This window comes from Octopus sinensis, linkage group LG13 (genome assembly GCF_006345805.1).
Source record: "Octopus sinensis linkage group LG13, ASM634580v1, whole genome shotgun sequence".
NCBI lineage: Eukaryota > Metazoa > Mollusca > Cephalopoda > Octopoda > Octopodidae > Octopus > Octopus sinensis.
In genome coordinates this window covers 11,957,659-11,981,143 of record NC_043009.1, presented here as the reverse complement: position 1 = coordinate 11,981,143, position 23,485 = coordinate 11,957,659, and the positions used below count along the sequence as shown (strand labels likewise).

At 36.4% G+C, this 23,485-nt stretch overlaps 1 protein-coding gene across 3 annotated transcripts in view; it reads left to right on the top strand.

The window, feature by feature from the left end:
• LOC115218567 (neurogenic locus protein delta-like) overlaps positions 1 to 23,485 on the top strand; it is a 109,184-nt gene that overhangs the window by 50,846 nt on the left and 34,853 nt on the right. For 2 of the 3 annotated variants that reach the window (XM_029788457.2, XM_036508156.1), the window contains exon 2: positions 4,139 to 4,429. In XM_029788457.2, the coding sequence (XP_029644317.1) occupies positions 4,139 to 4,429 (291 nt within the window). Of the gene's footprint in view, positions 1 to 395; positions 402 to 3,736; positions 3,743 to 4,136; positions 4,430 to 23,485 lie in introns of those variants that run through there. The other variant, XM_036508157.1, reaches the window with a different exon arrangement.

Genomic DNA, 23,485 nt, shown 5'->3' with positions numbered 1-23,485 from the left:
GTTTCAACGTGTATGTATACGGATATGCGTACATAGGTATATACAGACACATGCTCATATATAATATATATGTGTGTATGTGTGTGTGTATATATAGATATATATATGTGTGTGTGTGTGTGAGTGTGTATATATATATATATATATATATATATATATGTATGTATGTATGTATGTAATATATATATGTATATATGTATGTGTGCGTATATATATATATATGTATTATATATATATATATATATATATTTACATATACATATATATATAATCAATTTGCGCGCGCTGTCTGTATAGGTATAAGTAATATATATATATATATGGTATACATACATTCATATATCTATACTGTGTGTGTGTGTGTATTCTCACGCACACACATATACGCATTGTGTTATTGCGTTGCCGTTATTTCTCCTTCTGTTACAGTTGTTGTTGATTCAAGATGGTATCGCCCAAATTTTATAATAGTATTTGCGAAGCAACACTTTTGGCTTGATGGTTTAATTTATTACTTTAGCACTTTTACTTCCGCAGGCGGAAGTAAGCAAAACGGAACGAGTTAAATAAAGAAAACAGAAGTAGGAAAACAGCGAACGTATCCATTAGAAAAAGTACAGAAAGAAGTACAGAAAGAAGTACATAAATAAGTAAACAAATAATTGAACAAACAAATAAAGAAAGAAAAGGAAGGAAAGTTCCACCCTTTACTACCTGGACTAACCTAGTTCTTTCTCTACGCCAAACATTAATGTTACAGATACTTTCAACTGATGGTGCCTGGCAAGAATTTATTAGTATTTCATTTTCAACTGTTAAGTAATACTGGCATTGGCGTTACGATAGAATGAAGAACGTTGTGATAGACCGGAACGTGTCCTGTACACGCGCGTAAACACACACACACGCATATATATAGAGAGATATACATATATAAATATATAAATGCATGTATACATAAATATATATACGTATATATATATGCATATGTGAATATATATAAGCATAACTGTATATATATATATATATATATAATATATATAAATTAAATTAGAGATAAAACCACTATTAGGCAAATCAAACAATGAAAAACATAAATCAAAACATAAAATAAATATAATTAATATAATATACAAAATATATAAAATATAAAATTTATATAAGTTAATTTTAAATTAAATTATATTTCAATTTAAACTGTTTGATTTGCCGAATAGTGGTTTTATCTCTAATTTAATTTATATTTATACTGTGAAATTTGATTTAATCCTAAATCTAATTTTTCCCTGTAAGTTTGGATATACCCCCTAATATAATTACATATATATATACATACATACGACAGGCCTCCCCCAGCCTCCGTCTACCAAATCCACCCTTAAGGCTTTGGTCGGGCCGAGGCCATAGTAGAAAACACCTGCCCAATGTGCCACGTATTGGGACTGAACCTGGAACCATGTGGTTAATAAGCAAGCTACCTACCACACAGCCACTCCTAAGCCTATGGCTACCTATCACACAGCCACTCCTACACCTATATATATACATGGTTCAAATGTATAGAAAAGAAAACGACAGGTGAGGGAACAAGAAGCAGGTGTATTAGTTCAGGTAAAATAGAAAAGTCTTAGAGCAAGAGAGAGAGAGAGCGGAATCTTGCATGTTTGTATATGAATATTCATAAAATACATCAACATAGAGGTTTTGCGCAAAATTTACGAAGAGTGCTCAACACAAGAAAACCTGAGTTCAATAAAAGAGTTCAATGCATTGTAAATAACAAGAAATTGAACATATTCCTATAGTACATTATTTACATTATTTACATTTGACGGATATCTGTCCTCATCTTGTTTGTTGTTAACACGTTTCGGTTGATACACCTTCCACCCTTCATCAGGTGTCTTGAGGAAATTTCGAGCCTGGGTTCTCATTCCTAAGGTATTTTTCGATGTTGTTGTTGTTGTTGTTATTATTATTACTCAGGTCGCTGCCTGGAATCGAACTCTGAATTTTGGAATTTTTTAGTTTTTAGCCCGCGCTCTTAACCTCTACGCCATATGCCTGTGGCGTAGTGGTTAAAAGCGCGAGCTAATAATCCCAAGTTTCCGAGTTCGATTCCTGGCAGCGATCTGAACAATAATAATAATAATAATAATAATAATAATAATGATAATAATAATAAGCTCGACAAATATCTTAGGAATGATAACTCAGGTTCGAAATTTCCCCAAGACACCTGATGAAAGCAGAAGGGTATATCAGCCGAAACTTTGTATTAACAACAAACAAGATGAGGGTAAACATTCGTCAAATGTAAATAATGTAAATAGTGTACATAATCCTTCATCTCTTAAATATAGAACTGGATATTCCCATAGGTTAACACTAAAAGCAACAAAATGTAAAACAGGATATTGTGCAATATTACGTTTTTGTTATTTCTAATTTCCACTTGTTTGAAATGTTTAACATTTTGAATACTAACTTATTTCTTAACACTGAGTTTATGCGAAACTAAGTATTAGTGTACGATAAACAATTCGAATAAAACTGTATTTTATTGGGTTCATTGCTTTTAGTAACCACTCTGTGTATGTATGCATGTTTATACATATGTATCTATATATATATAGATGTATGTATAAATATATATAGGCAGAGTTTACGAAAAAAAAAAAAAGACGAAGACAGATGGTGTACAAAACAAACAGATGTATTAGTATAACGCTCAGGAATAGAAAAAGTCTTTTACGTTTCGAGCCTACGCTCTTCTACAGAAAGGGACACAGAAAAAACAAGGAGAGAAACAAGGAGAGAAATAAATGTGTGTAGTGGCTAACGATCTATCATGGCGACATGGTTGATCTTGTCATTTCTTACCACAAACGAACTTCTGCAACTGGACTTTCTATCTACCCTTTACAGATTCTCTTTTGGACATTTACTCTCCGGCTGCACCTCTCCTACCTACGGATCACTGTGGACTCTACTCATGATATAAACATATATACATGTACATACACATATAGACATATATCAATGCATACATAAGTACGTATGTATATGCATACACACACTCTCGTACATACACACAAACACATATTTATATACATAACTTCTTAATTTTATTATTATTTTTATTATCATTAAAACTGAAGCTGATAGTTCGTCTGGTGACTCCAGACGACAACTCGCCTGAAGATTTGTAGTAGTCTGAAACTCGAGTCTCGAAAAATGTCCCTCGGATTCAGTTTTAATAAAAACTATAGCCTCTACACAAGGTATTGAGCACCTCTTTCTCATTCGTTCGGTATTAAGCACACTCACATACACACACACGCCCGCGCATACACACATATATGAACTGAAATTTTGCTTAAAGTTTACATTGTTTATCATCCCCATTATTCTGTTTTACATCAATCGCGACTCACCAAATTATACAAACGAATCTATGACAAAAATGTTTTTTTTCTGTCCCTTTGATGATGTGAACAGACAAGTGTTCCTTTACAATCATTCATCTCAAAGACACATGTGAAGTCCACGAAAAGAACGATCGAAAATCTGTTTATATTTCCACGTCTGGCTTGATTTATTTTACACTAGCACTATGACCCGGCAACGCTAGTGTATGCATATACAGCTGGGTGCGTGCGCACATACACGCGAGTACTGTCCAAATCTCCGACCAATCACATACAGCTAGCTGGCATTCAATTGGCATATCAAGTTTCGGGCATTTTGATTGGGTTTTGGATAGAAAATTCACAAAAAATAGTCACTTCTATTGATTTTTTTAATGGCTTTGCGGGGTGACTGGGGAAATGTAAAGATGTGCACAACCACCCTTGGAAAGTTTTAAATGACAAGAGAAAGTGCAAGCCCTCGAACTGAAAAATTGTGGATTTGTATAAAGGATACACACACACAGAGACATTTTGTCGTTTATATATATACAGATAATATACTTATAAGTTTTTATTTACCTATGTATGTATGCATGTGTGTTTGTATGTATGTATGTATGTATTATCCACTTCATCTTCCTCCATCACCTTATCCTCTCTCTCCTTAGTTCCAGTGTTCTTCCTATTACTGTTAATAATCTATTGTGTCCTGTCTCTCTTTACAGGTGAGCGGCATAGGTGTATTCGAAGTCCGGATAGTTTCTTTCTATAACAGCGACAGCATCACCCAAACGCGAACATGTTGCGAAGGTATCACTGAAAATTCTGTTTGCTCACAAAAGTGTCGCACTTACTTTTCCATATGCTTGATGCATTACCAAAATCCACCCCCGTTGGATTCTAAATGTACTTTTGGTGCTGATATGACCCCAGTTTTGGGAGAAAGCACATTTCATCTCGGATCTCATGCCAACGTCATTAGAACCATTGAATTGCCGTTTTCCTTCGCGTGGCCGGTAAGTTTTTTTGCTCAGTTTTGTTTCTTTCTTAATTTCAGCTAAATTTTTTTTTTTTTGCTTTCGGTATATGCTTTTGAAGCAATATTAGTTTAATATAGCTAGCTATGTATCATTTTTAACGTGTATATACCATTGAAAGACAAGTTTCAGTTGCATTCATCTAGAGATAATATCTCTTATAATCGAAGGTAGTGAATCACATCTTGGCATATGGTTGGCTGTGGGTACATGCCATCAATAAGGCCCGACTAAGCTAAAATGCAAATTGCGTTCCTGCGAGCCACTTGTTGGACGATTTTCCTCTCCATCTGATATATGTTTTATTTTTAGATATAGCTTGTCAATAAAAGATGTTATCTCTAAACGAATACCGCAGTAAATTTGCTTTTCAATGTTGTATATTTATTGTTGCATTTTCAGTTTCACTTGTGAACTTTAATCACATTAGATGCTTCGAATACAAAATAAATATCTACGAATCCAATCCAATATTCACGGAAACCTAACGACTGCATGTGACAGGAAACGATCAGAGACTCTTCATTTAGGGAGATCATTTATAACATTTCGGTAAAACATTGCACTACAGAATATTACACAGCATACAGTGTAATATTTTGTATGGCATAATTGATTCTGCAGTATTTTGTAGAGAATGTTATATCATGTTGATATTATTCGTATTAAAAGTTCACAAACTATGTAACAAATCAAGTTATTGTAAGAAAGTGAAATCCAACGTTTTGGGACAGGGTTCTTCGCCTTCTTTTCCCAACAACAAAATAAAATTTTCCCCTTCGTTTAACTATTTGCTGACCCAGTTCATCGTTGCTTTCTGAGATCCAGCTGATTCGCTATAATTAGCATGATACGTTATCTTCAACTATAAAGACCCCCTTCGGTCACGAATGACCATGCACCTAGAAATTTATCCTCCGAGGCACGAGTCCGGGCAAGGTTGTTTTTTTATGGAAGACCAGCAGTCGCCCACGCATACCAGCCTGCCCTCTTCACAACACCGATGTTATCCAAAGGAAAGGTAAAGGCTAATACTGCTTGATGTCGCAACTCATTTCGACAGCTGAGTGAATTGGAGCAACGTGAAGTAAAGTACCTTGCTCAAGAACACAACACAGCTTGGTCAGGGAATCGAACTCACTACCTCATGATCATGGGCCTGACACTTTAACCACTGAACCATGCGCCTCACCTTCAGCTATAATATATAGTATACATTGCAGTCTATAAAATAAATGGTTTTGTATATTACGAACTGCTACCTTTGCACCAAATACTGCAATATATCTATACAAGTGCATAGTACATCGTGCACGCTAAAATAGCTGCATCCAGGCTTCTTGCACAAACCACAAGCACATGTTAACGCATTCTGCAATACGAAAGATGCAATATGGAAGATGGTACATACTACAAAATTGGTGTGATCTATAATACAGCGATTTTAATAACCACGGAGACATATGCAGCTTTATACAGGCATAGTCATGCATTTCACGTGTAGCATGCATCCAAATTATCACATGATCAATGGTGATGTGACCCACTTCATGCTGCAAGATGCCTGTGTTATATTTCATCTAATATTTGCTACGAACGTGTGCATGCATGATTATAAAGTGCACTCAGTGTGCCATTCTATGACATGTCTATATCATAGTCATAGAGCATCTATTGCGGTGTCCTGCATATATACACCATATGCTATAGAAAATTAGTGGCGATGCAAACTAGTAAATATAAGGGATATAAATATAAAAAAAGACTTTGCCGGATGTTGTATGATACGATTCACATCTATTTCTTTACTACCCACAAGGGGTACACACAGAGGGGACAAACAAGGACAGACAAACGGATTAAGTCGATTATATCGACCCCAGTGCGTAACTGGTACTTATTTAATCGACCCCGAAAGGATGAAAGGCAAAATCGACTTCGGCGGAATTTAAACTGAGGACGTAACGGCAGAGGAAATACCTGTTTCTTTACTACCCACAAGTGGCTAAACACAGAGAGGACAAACAAGGACAGACAAACGCATTAAGTCGATTATATCGACCTCAGTGCGTAACTGGTACTTATTTAATCGACCCCGAAAGGATGAAAGGCAAAGTTGACCTCGGCTGAATTTGAACTCAGAACGCAACGGTAGACGAAATACCTATTTCTTTACTACCCACAAGGGGATAAACACAGAGAGGGTTAACAAGGACAGACAAACGGATTAAGTCGATTATATCGACCCCTGTGCGTAACTGGTACTTATTTAATCGACCCCGAAAGGATCAAAGGCAAAGTCGACCTTGGCGGAATTTGAACTCAGAACGTAGTGGCAGACGAAATACCGCTAAGCATTTCGCCCGGCGCGCTAACGTTTCTGCTATCTCACCGCCTTATGATATCTAATTTCTGATGCAACATTTTACAGTTGATGTCATATTGCATTTGGTGCATTCTTTATTCTGCAATGTATTAGAGGAAACTTGTATGCTAAGTGTTACCATTTTCTGATTGAGCATAGGAGGAAATTTATTTTCTATAGCGATCTAATGACAGTTCCTAGAACAATGCACGTGCTTGTTACCAAGATAGCACCAGGAAAATCTCCCTTTATTTTTTTTTTTTTTGCACAACTCACTTTCTGTACCCATTTAGTAACTCTTAGGGTAGCTTCTGGATGGTATCGTATATTAACTTGCTAGTTATTTTAGCTCAATTTACAAGCATGCTGCCCTGATTGTTCTAGCTCAATTTACTTGTACGGTACTCTGATTGTAACACCTGTAAAGTACCCTGATAATATCTCAACCAAGTTACTGGGGTGATGCAATAGACAGCATCTACAATAACTTTACTGTATGGCGCCATACAGCTATCATCTGTACAATCTACTTACAATAAATAACCCCACCCAACTCAAGTTGTAACAATGTAATCAAGCTAAAAATAATATTCATTAGCTGTAACACTTTGATATGAATTTATGTGTATATCTACATATTCTGTTAGTTAGCGGAATAGGATGTAAGCTTTCCAACTGACTCTACAACCTCGTTTCAATTCCTGCTTGAAATTGTATCAGTTAATTTACAGAAGATTATTGAGATATATTTGACAGTAACAACACATTTTCTGCAGCAGTCACTAGCGTTGATCATTAAATGCATAAACTATCCCGGTGATCACTTAACACATACTAGCACTATTACCCGGCAACGACGGGTCATAGTGCTAGTGCATGCATATACAGCTGCATGCGTGTGCACATACACGCGAGTACTGTCCAAATCTCTGACCAATCACATACAGCTAGCTGGCATTCAATTGGCGTATCAAGTTCGGCCATTTTGATTGGGTTTTGGATAGAAAATTCACAAAAAAAGTCACTTCTATTGATTTTTTAATGGCTTTGCGGGGTGACTGGGGAAATGTAAAGATGTGCACGACCACCTTGGACGGTTTTGAATGACCATAGAAAGTGCGAGCCCTCTAACTGAAAAATTTTGGATTTGTATAAAGGACACACACACACACACATTTGCCGTTTGTATATATAGAGATATCTGTGACTTATTCCGTTACTACTAAGTTGAATTTTTCTCTTCGTCTTTTCCGGTTTAATAAAAAAAAAAAGTATCACTCAAGAATGGGATCAAAAATACATCTAGGTTTTTAACTGGCCACGATAGGTGCATGTGGGATATTTTCCAGAAAGTACATTTTTCTGTTTTGGAGTGTAGATGAAACAAATACAGTGGACATTAGATTTTACATCAGCAGCTTGCCGCGGCTCTCGCTAGAAAGAGTGAATATTGCTAATAGTGCAAGGGATAAATTCTATGGTTTGCCCAACGAGCTTTATGAATGCATCATAGACAAGATATCTATCGGAACAGCCTTAGAAGTTTTTCAGTTGTGTTAGCCGGTTTATTGGTGTGTTTACTGAGGAAGGATGTACATAAAAGAAACAGAAATAGCATTGGCAATTTCCTCCCTATAGCGCTGCTACACGCGAAATTTAAGATTAGGAGTCGATAAAATTAAGTACCAGTTACGCACTGGGGTTGATGTAATCGACTTAATCCGTTTGTCTGTCTTTGTTTGTCCCCTCTATGTTTAGCCCCTTGTGGGTAATAATGAAACATATATTCCTTAATATTCTGGCTTCAAATCAAGTGGAGTGAACTCTGCTTTTCATCCCTATAAGAACGCTAAAAAGCGACTAGAAGTTTATTGAGTCGATAACTTGTCCCTTTATAAACTTTTGGCTTTATACCAAAAATAAACAAATAAATGAATATATATCAATATGTTGTGTTATATGTTTTGCTAAAGACAGGAAATGTCTTTGTTACATGAAACCTAACAATGTAGAGCCATTGTTATGTATCAGATAATCTTGGAAAGAAGATATTCTTCCTTACTAGAGTCTTGTTGATCATAGGTAACTGATTGCACAGATTTTATCTTCCAGATTTCAATGTACAATTTGTAGAGGCTTTCTATTACCTTTTCACAAAATTGATTTGGTAAAGAATTATCTATATCACCTGTATCTCCATTTCTTTCTTCCCTTTTTTTTGTTGTTGTTGTCGTAACCGCTTTATTCTTGACATTTCCCCCCGGATTTTTATGATCAACAAATAACGCATATTAAGATCACCAGTTTTTCAAGATTCTTTTAACTATTTATTCATCAATATTGATCGAATTCCTTCTCCATATTGTTTCCCTTTTAGGCTAATAATTATGCTTAATCCTCTCCTTAAATCCCAAACACATTGTCTTAACGTTTGGAATAGATTATTTCGTATCTGCTTCCGTTTTGTTTGGATTAATACTTCTGACGATGCCCAGCTGTAAACTGTATCGATAACATTACAGGCATGAAGTGTTTTAGCTTTGTTTATTTTGTATTTTGTTTCATTCATTGATTTATTTATGTATTTATTATATATATTTTCTGCAGAATAGCTTTAACCTTTTCATGTACAACCGACATCAACTGTTCTCCTCCCGCCCCATATACTTTTTTGCTACGTGACCAAACACTTTAATCATAAGATACTTATTAGGTATTTTCTTCAAGGTTAGCTATTTTTGCTTAACTGCCCTATTTCTTTTCACATGTATCTATACATGTAAGTATGTATATATGTAAGTATGTATGTATGTATGGATATATATATATATATATATATATATATATATAGATAGATAGATAGATAGATAGATAGATAGATAGATAGATAGATAGATATATAGATAGATAGACGAACAGACAGACATACATGCATGCATACATACATACATACATACATACATACATACATACATACATACACACATACATGCATACATACATACATGCATGCATACATACATACATACATACATACATATATACATACATACATACATACATACATGGTTGTTGTCTACTTCTTATACAGAATTTGACCACCTCCTGTACCTACACTCTAAAACCATCATGGCATCTGATGTGGCTTTTTAATGTTCTGAAAATACACCCACATAGATTGCACATCCGATTTGGACCAACAAGTGCTGCAGATAAGTTCTGCTCTTTGTGGGTCTTAAAATGTTTTTTGAAGCCTCCGTTAGATTTGCAAATCTTTTGGCATACACTGCATTGAAAGGTGTGCAGAGACATATAGAGAGAATAGTTGGTGGAGGTTCGTTTTCTATGGGTTCGCATTTCAATCTGTTTTAGGGTTAGGGTTGGTTTAGGGTTAGGTTAGGGTTAGGTTAGGGTTGGGGTTGGGGGGAAGGGTATCTTTTTTTCTTCAGAAATGTAAATAACGAGGTACATATTCATATGGCACAGAATGTTTTCACCTCATAGACGTCATTGATTGGTTGAAATTGCAGAAACTGAAGAAGAATAACAACAAATATCTTACAAACTATAGAATTTTCTCAATAAAGCCAAGGGAAAAAGATGTTTTATAAACACATTCTACCAGTATACGAAGTTTGAAAGTGTTTAGTTGCGTGGAAATTATTTTAAAAAACTGCCGTTCAAACCGAAAAGATTCCTAGGATCGATGTAATCGACTCACCTATGCTCTCAAAATGCACGTCCTTGGGCCCAAATTAGAAACAGCTATTTACCATTTCTAGTGAGAGAACTAATATTACTTAATTGTTTCAGCATTTGTGATGAGGCGCAATCTATCGGGCATTTACCTGGTAGGCCAGCATCTTAACGAATAGGCTAGTTAATATTTTTGTTTTTCAACATATAATTTACCATAATTACAAACGTACGTGCTTCTAAATAGCCGACTGTTCTAGAAAAAAAAAATGATAAGTTGTACTTGATGACCCCTCGCCATTAAAAGGAAATAAGACTCACATTTAACATTCACAAATGCAGATATCTTCAGTTTTGTAACGAAGCATTGTAATGAAGCATACGATTTAATAACCTGTCGTCTGCTCCTTGATTTAGCCACCTTCAAGATATCTAAACGCACAAACGTTTTAGCTATTCATTTATTTATTCATCTATCTATTTATTTATTTACTTATTTATTATTATTATTATTATCATTATTATTGTTGTTGTTGTTGTTGTTGTTATTATTATCATTATTTTTAGTAATATTATTAAGGCGACGAGCTGGCAGAATCGTTAGCATGTCAGATTAAACTGCTTCGCTGCATTTCATCCGTTTTTACGTTCTGAGTTCAAATTCCGCTGAGGTTAACTTTGATTTTTCATCTCTTCGAGGTCGATGGAAAAAAAAAAGTATCAGTTACGCACTGGCATCGGTGCGATCAAGTAGCCCCTGCCCAAAATTTCAGGTCTTGTACACACACACACGCACACACACACACACACATACATATATATATATATACACTGTATCAAAATAAGAGCTGCTAATGGTTTCATGCCGTTGAAACACGGTTATTCAGCAGACTTACATAACATGACTTGTGTGTCCAAGCAGTCTTTCAAGCTCAGTGCACATCGTCAGTCCTGTTCTAAAGCCAGGGCGCTGGTACAAGGTAAATTATAGATATCTGCTAATTGAGCGTGTCTCCGTGGCATGAGACCATTGGTAGCCTTTATTTTTTATATTGTGTGTATTAAATGATGCATTCATCCTTCATTTGATGGAGTACTTTTTTGTTGATTTTGCCTATAATGGAACAGTTAATTATATATTCATAAACGGGTCTGTCCGAGTATACCTTTACGGGCTTAGTTAAGTACAACTATACGTGTATGTGCGTGTATGTATCTATCTATCGAACAAGTGTGTGCGTGTGTGTGTGTGTGTGTGTACACGAAGGAGTACATATGCTTATGTATGTGTATATGTCAGTATGTATGTGTATATGTATGCTTATGTATGAGTATATGTATGATTATGTATACTTATGTATGTATATATGTATGTATATCTGTATGCTTATGTATGCGTATATGCATGTATGTGTATATGTTTGCTTATGAATGTGTATATGTATGTATGTATGTGTATGTATATGCTTATGTATGTGTATATGTCAGTGTATCTGAGTGCACTTACTTGAATATTTCTATATGTAATCTTAGTGCAATATATGTTAAACATTTATTACTGCCTCTCCCTCCCTTTCTCTATCACTGTTATATAAATATATATGAATATCCGTGTGTCTGCGTGAGTGTATGTGTGTCTGCGTGTGTAATCGCGCGCCCGCGCCGCGTTCGCTTAAACATTGCATGCATTGTATGCGTTTGCGGTTATGGCTGCCAAGTCTATGTCTTACTGTAACGTAAACTTACATAATCAAGAGTCGTTGAGTGCACTTGTGTAAACCAATTTATCTTTGATTTAATTTTCCTATAGACAATGTTATTTTCAGCCAGAGTGCCTGGTTGCAAACGTGAACCTACGATCAGCTCTACAGCTTTCTCTCTCAGATTCTTCCAAAACCCAAGAAATAGCTCTTTGTTGACTCTTTCAGTCTATAATTCTTCGCCCCCCCCCCCGCCACTCTCTCCTCATCTTAGAAATCGTCGTATATTTCTCTACTTTTTTTCCTTTTCTTTTGTGCTTTTGTGTGCTCTTTTGTCAATGTTTTCTTTTCCTCCTCCTCCTCCTCCTCCTCCTCCTCCTTTTCTTCTCTCCCACCTTTCATGGCGTATCTTTATTCAATCTCTCTCTCTCTCGCTTGTTCCCTTATACTCCGTCTTCTTTTCCCATTCACTCACCCACCCACTCACTCACTCACTCTCTCACACACTCACTCACTCACTCACTCACTCACTCACTCACTCACTCACTCGCTCACTCACTCACTCTCACTCACTCATTCTATTTCTCTTTTGTTATTTGCTTCTGTCTCTTTGTTTCTCTCTGACACAGGCACACTCTTCTCTCTCCATCTCTATCTATCTACCTATACATTCTCTCTCTATCTTTCTTTCTCTCTCTCTCTCTCTCTCTCTTTCTCTGTATATATATATATATATATATATATATATATATATATATATATATATAGGGAGAGTTTACGAAAAAAACAAAAGCCGAAGACAGGTGGTGTACAAAACAAGCAGATGTATTAGTATAACGCTCAGGAATAGAAAAAGTCTTTTACGTTTCGAGCCTACGCTCTTCTACAGAAAGGGACACAGAAAAAACATGGAGAAGAACAAGGAGAGAATATATATATATATATATATATATATATATATATATATATATATATATATATATATATTTATATATATCTTAATACGACTGAATATATACATAGTCCTTCGTCCTGGTGTATGTTCATGCTATTAAGTCATACTCGATCGCAGTGACGGCTGATTGTACTTAAACAGCCTTTGCAATTTTTTTGTTCTTTCTTTCTAATTAAATACCTTTTTTAATTTTTTCCTCTTTGATAATGTCAAATATAAATATTATTATTTCTCTCTAAAGGAGACTACGGCAGTGGTACTGGACATTAATAGTTATCGCCAAGCTAATATGGCAGTTCATAAACATAGGACGAAAGCTGCCGTTGATTAGCTCCAAGAGGCCATCACGGTATACACAGGTTCGTGTGTCACATAGCTAGCTCGAGGCGATGGCCTCTTGCAGCTAATCAACGGCAGCTTCCGTCCTATATTTATGGACTGCTATATTAGCTTGGCAATAATTATTAATGTCAAATAAATATTCTTTAAATTTTGCCATTCTAACAAGCACATAGTACAAAACTGATGAGCTATACAAAAAAGAGCCACTTACGCGGTAATTCATCTTGACTGACAAATCTCGTTCAAATCATGCAATAAAAGGAACATTAGATAAATGAACGCATTCAGTGATGTTAAACAACAGGAATAAAGAGAGAAAATCACAAAAAGTAATACCGTAAATCCTCGAGTATAGTCCACCCTTGAGTATAATACGCAGGGGATTTGTAGGGGGCTATACCTCTGAAAAACCTAAGCCTTGTATATAATACACACCACTCCTCTCACTTGAATCCCGCGTAATTAAGCCAGCAGCACCTAGTCGAACAAATACTTCCGCGCATGCGTAATACAGTAATGGTGTGTTCTTAACTGTTATATGGGAATGTAAATATGTTTGCAAATTGTTTTTGTTACACGTTATTCTGTATTCTGAATACTTTTATTTTAATAAATGTTGCTTACTGCAGTTATGGATGATTCTTTTATGACTTCATTGCTTTCAGGCTTAGCTTAAGGTATTTTCGCGCCCGACATCACAAAATGCATCTGAATAAACATTGCCAGACAGCAAGTAGAGACTCAGACGTTGCTTAGAAAATATTTTTCATTTTTAACCTCGTATATAGAACGCACTAGGGATTTTGACCTTTAAATTTTTGGGGGAAAATGCGGATTTATAGTCGAGGATTTAGGGTAAGGAAAATGACCAGCCATGTCAACGAATATCGTAAAGTTAACCCGCTATCAAGGGAGGTCACTGGGATGTTATATCCTCTATCATTCCTCAGTTTACACACGCGCCGAGTGTGAGTATAGTAGTTTGTTTAGAGAGGTGTCAGTTAAAAGCGGTAATGAGTAAGACCATCTGGACATTTAATTTCCAGAAGATATGTCCTGCTTACTTCCTACCAAATACAACTGCAACTGATGCACAATTTGGTCCACACTACCTCGTTCCTTTTCTAGTTTTCTGCCTTTCTTCTTTCTACCTTCTTGTTTCAGTCAAGCTTTCTTTCGTTTTTATGTTTCCTTTCCTTCGTTCGTTCATTCATTTCCAAAAATCATTCATCCACACATGCAGTGATATTTCCTTCTTCACTGTTCATTTTAAGTCTCAGCTCCAATAGTGAGCTTACCTTATCGCGCAGCGGTGAGCCCTAACTCGAAAAACATGTCGAGACGTAGGGGTTAGCGACTTTGTTTTCGTTCTTTTTCTTTCTTTGCTTTGTTTTTATTTTATTTTATTTTATCTTTCATTTTTCATTTTCTTCTTTTCTCTCGTTCTTTCTTGCATATTTCTTTCCTTTACTCTTTACTCTTTTACTGGTTTCAGTCATTTGACTGTGGCCATGCTGGAGCACCGCCTTTAGTCGAGCAAATCGACCCCAGGACTTATTCTTTGTAAGCCTAGTACTTATTCTATCGGTCTCTTTTGCCGAACCGCTAAGTTACGGGAACGTAAACACACCAGCATCGGTTGTCAAGCGATGTTTGGGAGACAGATACAGACACACAATCATATATACACACATACATATATATATATATATATACATATATACGACGGGCTTCTTTCAGTTTCTGTCTACCAAATCCACTCACAAGGCTTTGGCCGGCCTGAGGCTATAGTAGAAGACACTTGCCCAAGGTGCCACACAGTGGGACTGAACCCGGGACCATGTGGTTGGTAAGCAAGCTACTTACCACACAGCCATTCTTACACCTTTCTTTTCTTTCTCTTTTTTTTTCTTCCTTCACTCATTTTGAACAGGTTTTTATAGTCCCTGCTTTTTCTTTTTCTGCTCCGTTTTCCTAGATTTATTTTCTGTCTTACGAATTTACTTTCTTTCATTTGTCTCACTCAATTTCGGCAGGAAGTAATTGCAAGCTCACTTCATATAGAGGCAATATGTCTGAACCTTATGCACTTTCTAACGAACCGTTCCAAAATTTTGGCTCACTCTCTCTCTCTCTCCCTCTCTTTCTGTCTATCTATTTATCTATCTATCTATCGTTGTCATTATCTGCCTTTCTCCCGTTTTCTTTTGTAGCCCTGTAGTATATTTGTTCAGCAGAATCACATAAACAGACACACAGTGCGCACGCGCACCAAAACATACTTCCTTTCCCTCGTTTACAACCACACCCTATCTTTTTATTTATCACCTTCTTACACACTCTCCCTTCTATATCTCCCTCCTTCACTCTACCATCTCTCTACTGTTCTCCTTCCCCTTCTTCCTCCCCTCTTCCCGCTCATAAAATTTCCTCTCACAGACACACACACACACATATTCGTATATTTCTTTTCTTTTTCCTTCTCGTTGTCTTATTTTCCTTTTTTTCGTTCTTCTCTTCATGTATGAATAAATGTTCACTGAATAGACTCTAATATGCAAAGAAATTTTCACAATTGCACATGTTACAGTTTTCAAAACGTCGCCGTGGCTGTAAACACATTTTTTTTTTAATTCTATTTTTTTTAGTGGTGAAAGCTAGAATTTTGGGTCACGATAGCACGATAGCCTTGAGATACCGCAGATGCTCCCCGTACAGTGCTTGTTGACTCTGCTATGCCCTACACAGTATGAAGCCAACTAGAGAATCTTTACGTGGTTGCCCAACCTGCTAGACATAGCAGCCAAGTCTCTCTAAAGCCACTCTCAATCTTGAAAAAAGGAAAGAACGCATTAAGTACTTTAATCCTAAACATCCTTTAAAAAGGCGGACTGGTCGTGATTGGAATGCCCTTGGAACAACAAATCTACTCGATCAGCGCTAATCTGTGTATAATCAACAACAATGACAACTAGACATGCTCAGAAGGGATTCAACAGTGACCCCTCTCTCCCTCTTTTGCTCAGATGTAGGGTATCTTGATTGATCAACAGCAGAAGTTCTCCACCATTTTCCATCTATGAACCCCTTTGATTACTATTTTATTCTGATGTTTAAAAGCAAGTTTTATAGAAGCTTCTTTCAAAATTCCTATTTTGTTATTCACACATTAATTTGTTTAGGTTGAACTATGCAAAATGCTGTGGAGGCGCGTGGCTTAGTGGTTAGGGTGTCAGCATCATGATCGTAAGATTGTGGTTTCGATTCCTGGACCGGGCGACGCGTTGTGTTCTTGAGCAAAACACTTCATTTCACGTTGCTCCCGTCCAGTCAGCTGGCAAAAAGGAGTAACACTGCGATGGACTGGCGTCCCGTCCAGCTGGGGAACACATACGTCATAGAAACCGGGGAACTGGGCCCATGAGCCTGGCTAGGCTTTAAAAACGGCGCATTTATTTTTTATTATGCAAAATGCTAGAGAAAGAAGCTTAGCAGTTTCTTGCAAAACATACCAGTGCAAATATTTAAATAAAAATTTTCCCATAGGCCCTTAAAGTACTATTGTGGATCCATAACATACTATTTTGCTGCATGGACCCCTAAAAACTTTATATGGACACTCAGAGGCCGCATGGACCCTGATCTACATTATCCAGTGTGACCTTTAGATTTACAAAAGATCTGGCTTCTACTTCTAGAAGGTCAAGCGACACGTAGAGGCTCCCTCCTTGATTCGTTATTATTATATCATCTAGAAAAAAATATCCACGACAAGTGCTTCAATTTTCTTCCCGTTTTTTTTTTTCCATTTTGTTTTTCCATGGTTATGTCAGAAGAAGAAGGGCAGCTCTCATTATATAGGACACCCTATAAAAAATCGGTAAAAATATCACAACTTAGGGGCTGTGGTATAGCTAGAGTATGTACTCCCGTGGGACAGCCCTTGAGTTTGTCGCATCCTTCCTTATAGTATTATACAACAGACCAAATGTGCTGCCCCATAAAAAAGTCACTTAGAGCAGATGCCCCACCACACCACCACCATCACCAGCTACGCTACTTCTCATGAGTAAACGTTAGAGCAATAGCCTGGCCCAAGGATGTTTACAACAGAGTGAGAATGCTTTAAAACACCAAGGCCCAACCGGTGGTGATAAATCAAGCCACGTATTACATCCAAAGTTGGCATCCAATGTTGGTATGTGGTACTAAAATTATCATATGAACCTATAAGCAAAAAATTTTAAAACTCTCTTTTCTTTCGATTTCCTATAAAATACTTATAAATACAAACACACTCACGTGCACAAACACACGCGTGTAGACCTGCGAGCGCACCTCAATACTATATATCTTAATAATACTAAAACTCTAGGGATGTCTGTGTGTACCCGAAATATCTGAGAAATAGTATATTTTATCTTAATTTTTTTAGCATATTTATTTTCATACTTACCTTCGACAGTGAAGTCCAAATTTTTGTAACATTTGGACCTCTATTTACTAATGAAAACGGGTAAACAGAATTTTTGTGTTTATTCGTGACGTCAACACACATACAGAATACATGCACATATAATGAATGTCATGGCGTGTCAATCAACACAAACACACGTCCGCTATCTGTGACATATACACACTCATAGTTTTCGCGCTCTCTAAAACAAAAGTCGACATTTTGACGTACACAATATTTTAATCATTTAGAAATATTTTTAACTGAATGTAATTTCAGAAATGTAAGCTGTTTGTGTAGTTAAGTATTTATATTTTAGTTTTCTTTAAAGAGACAACATTTTAATGTTTTTTTTTATTATTTTCGAGTCGTTAATTACCGTAAAAAAATTTTTTATTTACTTTTGTTTTAAAGAAGAGAACGTGAAATATGTATGTACGTGTATATGAAATGACGTGTGTGTGTCTGAAAGAGAGAGAGAAGAAGAGAGAGAAAAAGATAGAAAGAGGGAGAGAGAGAAAGTGAGTAAACGTGTGTATTCTTATGTGTAAGTGGCTCTCTCTCTCTCTCTCAAACACACACACACACGTCCATTTCATATACACGTTCATACATCTTTCACTTTAAAACAAAAGTAAATAGATAAAACTTTTTGACGGAAATTAACGAACAAGACCAGCTGATCTGGATTACAGTTCTGAGAGTCAAAGCGAAAGATCACCCTAAGAGAATAACATTATAAAAATTTCTTCGAGTGCATTCGTCGTATCTCAGCGCCAAAGATTTGGTCTACTATTTCTAGCACGCCCTGCTACCACGTAACAGCTATTTGCGATAAAGGACTCGAAATACCTGTTACGTGGTAGCAGGGCATGCAAAAAATAGCAGCCAAATATTTCTTTTTCCAGGGAAAGGAGCCGTTTACACGTGATTTCGATGGAAAAAAAAATTTAACAAAACTCCGTTGCTGAGAAACTCAGACTTTGCAGATGACCCAACGGGTCACGGGTAGTTTAACATATATATATGTATATATATCTATCGTGGTTGTCTACTCCTTATGCAGAGTTTGACCACTTCCTGTACCTACATCTCAAAACTATCATAGCATCTGATGTGGCTTTTTAAACCAGACAATGTTTTGAAAAGACACCCACATAGATTGCATATCGGATTTGGACCACCAAGAGCTGCAGTTAAGTTCTAATCTTTGTGGATCTTAAAATGTCTTTTGAGGCCTCCGTTAGATTAGCAAACCTTCTGGCATACATTGCTAGATATAAAAAATAAGGGTTAGAAATATTGGGGCTAGAAATATTGCAGAAAAACGTGAAATTCTTCGAGCCGCCTCTGATTTATATATAGATATGGATAGATAGATATGGATAGATAGATAGATAGATAGATAGATAGATAGATAGATAGATAGATAGATAGATAGATAGATAGATAAACAAACAGATAGATAGATAGATAGATAGATAGATAGATAGATAGATAGATAGATAGATAGTAGATAGATAGATAGATAAATAGATAGATAGATAGATAGGTGCATACATATTTACATATGCTTATATGTGTGTGTACAAATGTAAATATATATATATCATAAATGTGTTTGTATATATATATATTTGTATATGTGTGTATGTATGTGTATGTATGTATGTATGTATATATATATATGTGTGTGTGTGTGTATGTATGTAGGAATGCATATGTGTGTGTGTGTGTGTGTATTTGCATATGTATGTATGTATATCTTTTATCTGGTGTGGACATAAGAAACATTGACACATTTATTGCCGCAGTCTTCATTCAAGTAGATCCAAATGTCTATGAAACAATCGGCATTTGTTCCCTGGAGTCCAGTCAGCTCCGTTAATTGTCATCGACCACCAACGATATTCTGGTATCTATCACAGACCGTAATGTTAGAATGAATTCTGTTTTTACCATTCTGACGCAGTTGAAGATCCTGTTATATCCTTTATTCACAAGGGAAGAGATTGTGGTGGAATTTTTTGTTTGCTTTATTTTTGCCTTTATTGGCAAAGTCCTTTGTACTTAATGGCCAAGTCTAACTACTTACCCTTATATCTCGTGCCCCAAACTTAAAGAACTATCAAACCAACATTCCTCGTTGAACAGGTTCGGCAGCACAAGTAAGTTATTAAGTGCAAACATTACAAAGATTCTAACGAAAGAACATTTTATCTTATCCACCGATATGGAGATTTTTTTTATCATCTTCTGTATTTTCTGCACCAAAGTATGTTCTTCCGAACTCATTGACCGTCTCATAATCCAAAATATCAACCCATTTGCAGCATTTTCCTTTCAATTGTACCCCTAGCCATGGTATCTGTATTTACAAAGCCAATAGTGCTTTTTGTTGTTTTTTTTCGCGTACATTACAAATGCAAAATATTCTCAGTAGTTATTTTAAGGAAAAAGGGTGGCGAGTTGATAGAAATTGTTGAATGCTGTACCAAATATCTGAAGCTGAAATCAATGCTAGCAAGACTTTATATATAGTTTTACCCTTTTAGTGTCCATCAAAGAAATATTACGGGAGTCGACCTAAACAAGTATGATCACAACATCCTTGCCGTATTAATGTTGTGTCGACGAGTTCAATTTTATCTTTCATCCTTCAAGGGCCAATAAAGTATGTACTAGTTAATTAATGAGATCAGATCTGTCTAATTGATTATGCCGAAACCCACATCTAGGGGCCTTGCAACTACGCAAGAAATCAATATCAGCGTAGTGCTTAATCCAGTGACGACGAACCTATGAGGTGTGCATCGTTAGTGACATGTTGAGAATTTTCAGGTGATATACGATGGTGTGTGTGTGTGTGTGGATGCAGGTATGTGTGTATGTATGTGTGTGTACGAGAGTGCATTTGTGTCGGCATTTGTCATCCACCATTACCGCTTGACAACCGGTGCTGCTTTTGTTTACGTCCCGCTAACTTAGCCATTCAACAAAAGATACTGACAGAGCAAGCACCAGACTTTAAAAAAAAAACATGTTGTGGGGTCGATTTGTGGCACCCTGGCATGGCTTCTGCCCAATGAGTGAAACGGTAAAAGGCATAAAAGATATAAGTTTGATATATTCCCCATCCACTGTGGATCAAACGGCCTGATATCAGTCTAAGGATTTCGTTGCATGAAATAACCAAACGCCAAATATTTATCAGCCAAACGTTAACCAGACAGACAAATGCCCATGGTGCAAACATATTGAAGCAGATAAAAGTACTACATGGAAATTAAAATCCGGATGGTCTCGCTACATTTTTCCGTATCCCATGTGGGAGAAATAGACGAATGAATTTTCATTGCCTGCTCCAAAATGGGAACCAGATCTTCCTTCTGAAACTGAGAGATTGCGTTATATTCTATCCGAAAGAATATTTATTTGCTTATCCGATTAATATTACAGTTATATGTAATAAGTATAGGTCCGATGGGCTTTTACGGATCTTTGCTATGGCTCCCTGCAACGACCCAGCAAATATGAATTACGAAATTAATAAATAAATAAATTCGGCCTGGGAATTGGATAAAATAATCACAAGTACATTATCAAATGAGAACGTTTATTTGAAGCAACTGTGTGTGTGTGTGTGTGTGTGTGTGTGTGTGTGAGTGTGTGAGTGTGTGTGTCTGTATGTCTACCTGCGCGTGCTTGTGTGTACATGTGTGTGCGTTCTTTACGAATGCAACCATATACATATATATTTCTGTATATCTATCTATTTATCTATCTTTCTGTCTGTCTGTCTATTTTTCTGTCTCTCTCTCTTTCTTTTCAATGCTTACATCACACAGATATATCATTCTATTAATGTTTAATCTTTTCAATCAAAATGCGTTTTTTTTTTGTTGTTGTTGTTGTTTTTTTTGCTTGATTTATAATTATTTTAATCTATATGTTTCATTTTTCACCATATATGGTTGTGGTTTCGATTTATAAGTTTAGGATACGCATCCCTGCTACAAATATATATTCACAAACAACATTAGGCTATATTCTTTATCGCTGTTTGACACCGTATGAAGTAGTGACCCTGTGTTAGGTGTCAATATCATGAAATTATTCGATTGGCAGCTAACAAGGGAATCTCGGCAGTTAATGTCTCTACTCGTTGTCACTGTCCTATTTGATGTTTTTAGTACCTAGAATAGTGCTGATTCTTCTTCCTTGGCCATTGATATGATATGAAACAAATATCTTACGAATAGCAAAGGACCACGTTTCGGACTTCTCCCACTACAGAGGCACGATCCTGCGAGCTCTGGGACGAAGACCGCTTCGCTCAACAAACAAATAAACAAACAAACAAGCAGCAGGAGTGGCTGTGTGGTAAGTAGCTTGCTAACCAACCACATGGTTACTGGTTCAGTCCCACTGCGTGGCATCTTGGGCAAGTGTCTTCTGCTATATCCCCGGGCCGACCAATGCCTTGTGAGTGGATTTGGTAGACGGATACTGAAGAAGCCTGTCGTATATATGTATATATATATATATAATATATATTATATATTATATATATATAATATATATATATATATATAATATATATATATATATAATATATATATGTATGTATGTATGTTTGTGTCTGTGTTTGTCCCGCTAGCATTGCTTGACAACCGATGCTGGTGTGTTTACGTCCCCGTCACTTAGCGGTTCGGCAAAAGAGACCGATAGAATAAGTACTGGGCTTACAAAGAATAAGTCCCGGGGTCGATTTGCTCGACTAAAGGCGGTGCTCCAGCATGGCCACAGTCAAATGACTGAAACAAGTAAAAGAGTAAAAGAGTAAAGAGTAAAGAGAGCAGCAGAGATGTACACAGTGAAGAAGCAGAAGGAGCAGAAGAAGAAGAAGGAGAAGGAGAAGAGGAGGGGCGACAGAGAGGTCGGTAAATGTACAGATAAGCTACGTAAGAGCAGCACTGGAAGCTGAGCAAGAAGTCGTAAATATAGGCTGTCAGGATGAAAACAAACAGCAGGCACATGGAAGATATTTGTTTACACAACTCACTCCGTGATTGGTTGATTAACCAAAAGTTTCAACTCGCTCGTTCTGATAATAGATACAAGAATGCAATTAAGTAACGACGGGATGGGAACATTTTGCTCTTTTTCCGGGATACGATAATTAAAGTATATACATATATATATATGTATATATATATGATATTATATTATGTTATATTATATTAGCTAGAAGGGTCCTGCTCCAGTCTTTTTAATAGGGAACTCATTGCCCTAACTTGATTTATTTCAAGTATTTTATTAAATGCTACTTGATAACTCAGATCATCTCTGGTTTCTTAGGGCATTAGTTTTATTTTTGTTGTTGTTGTTCAATTTATTCTTAGCGATATTGAAAACAGATTATTATCATTACCATCATCATTATCATCATCCAGTCCACCACCATCACCACCACCATCACCGTCACCGCCACCGCCGCCGACACCACCATGGCTTTAAG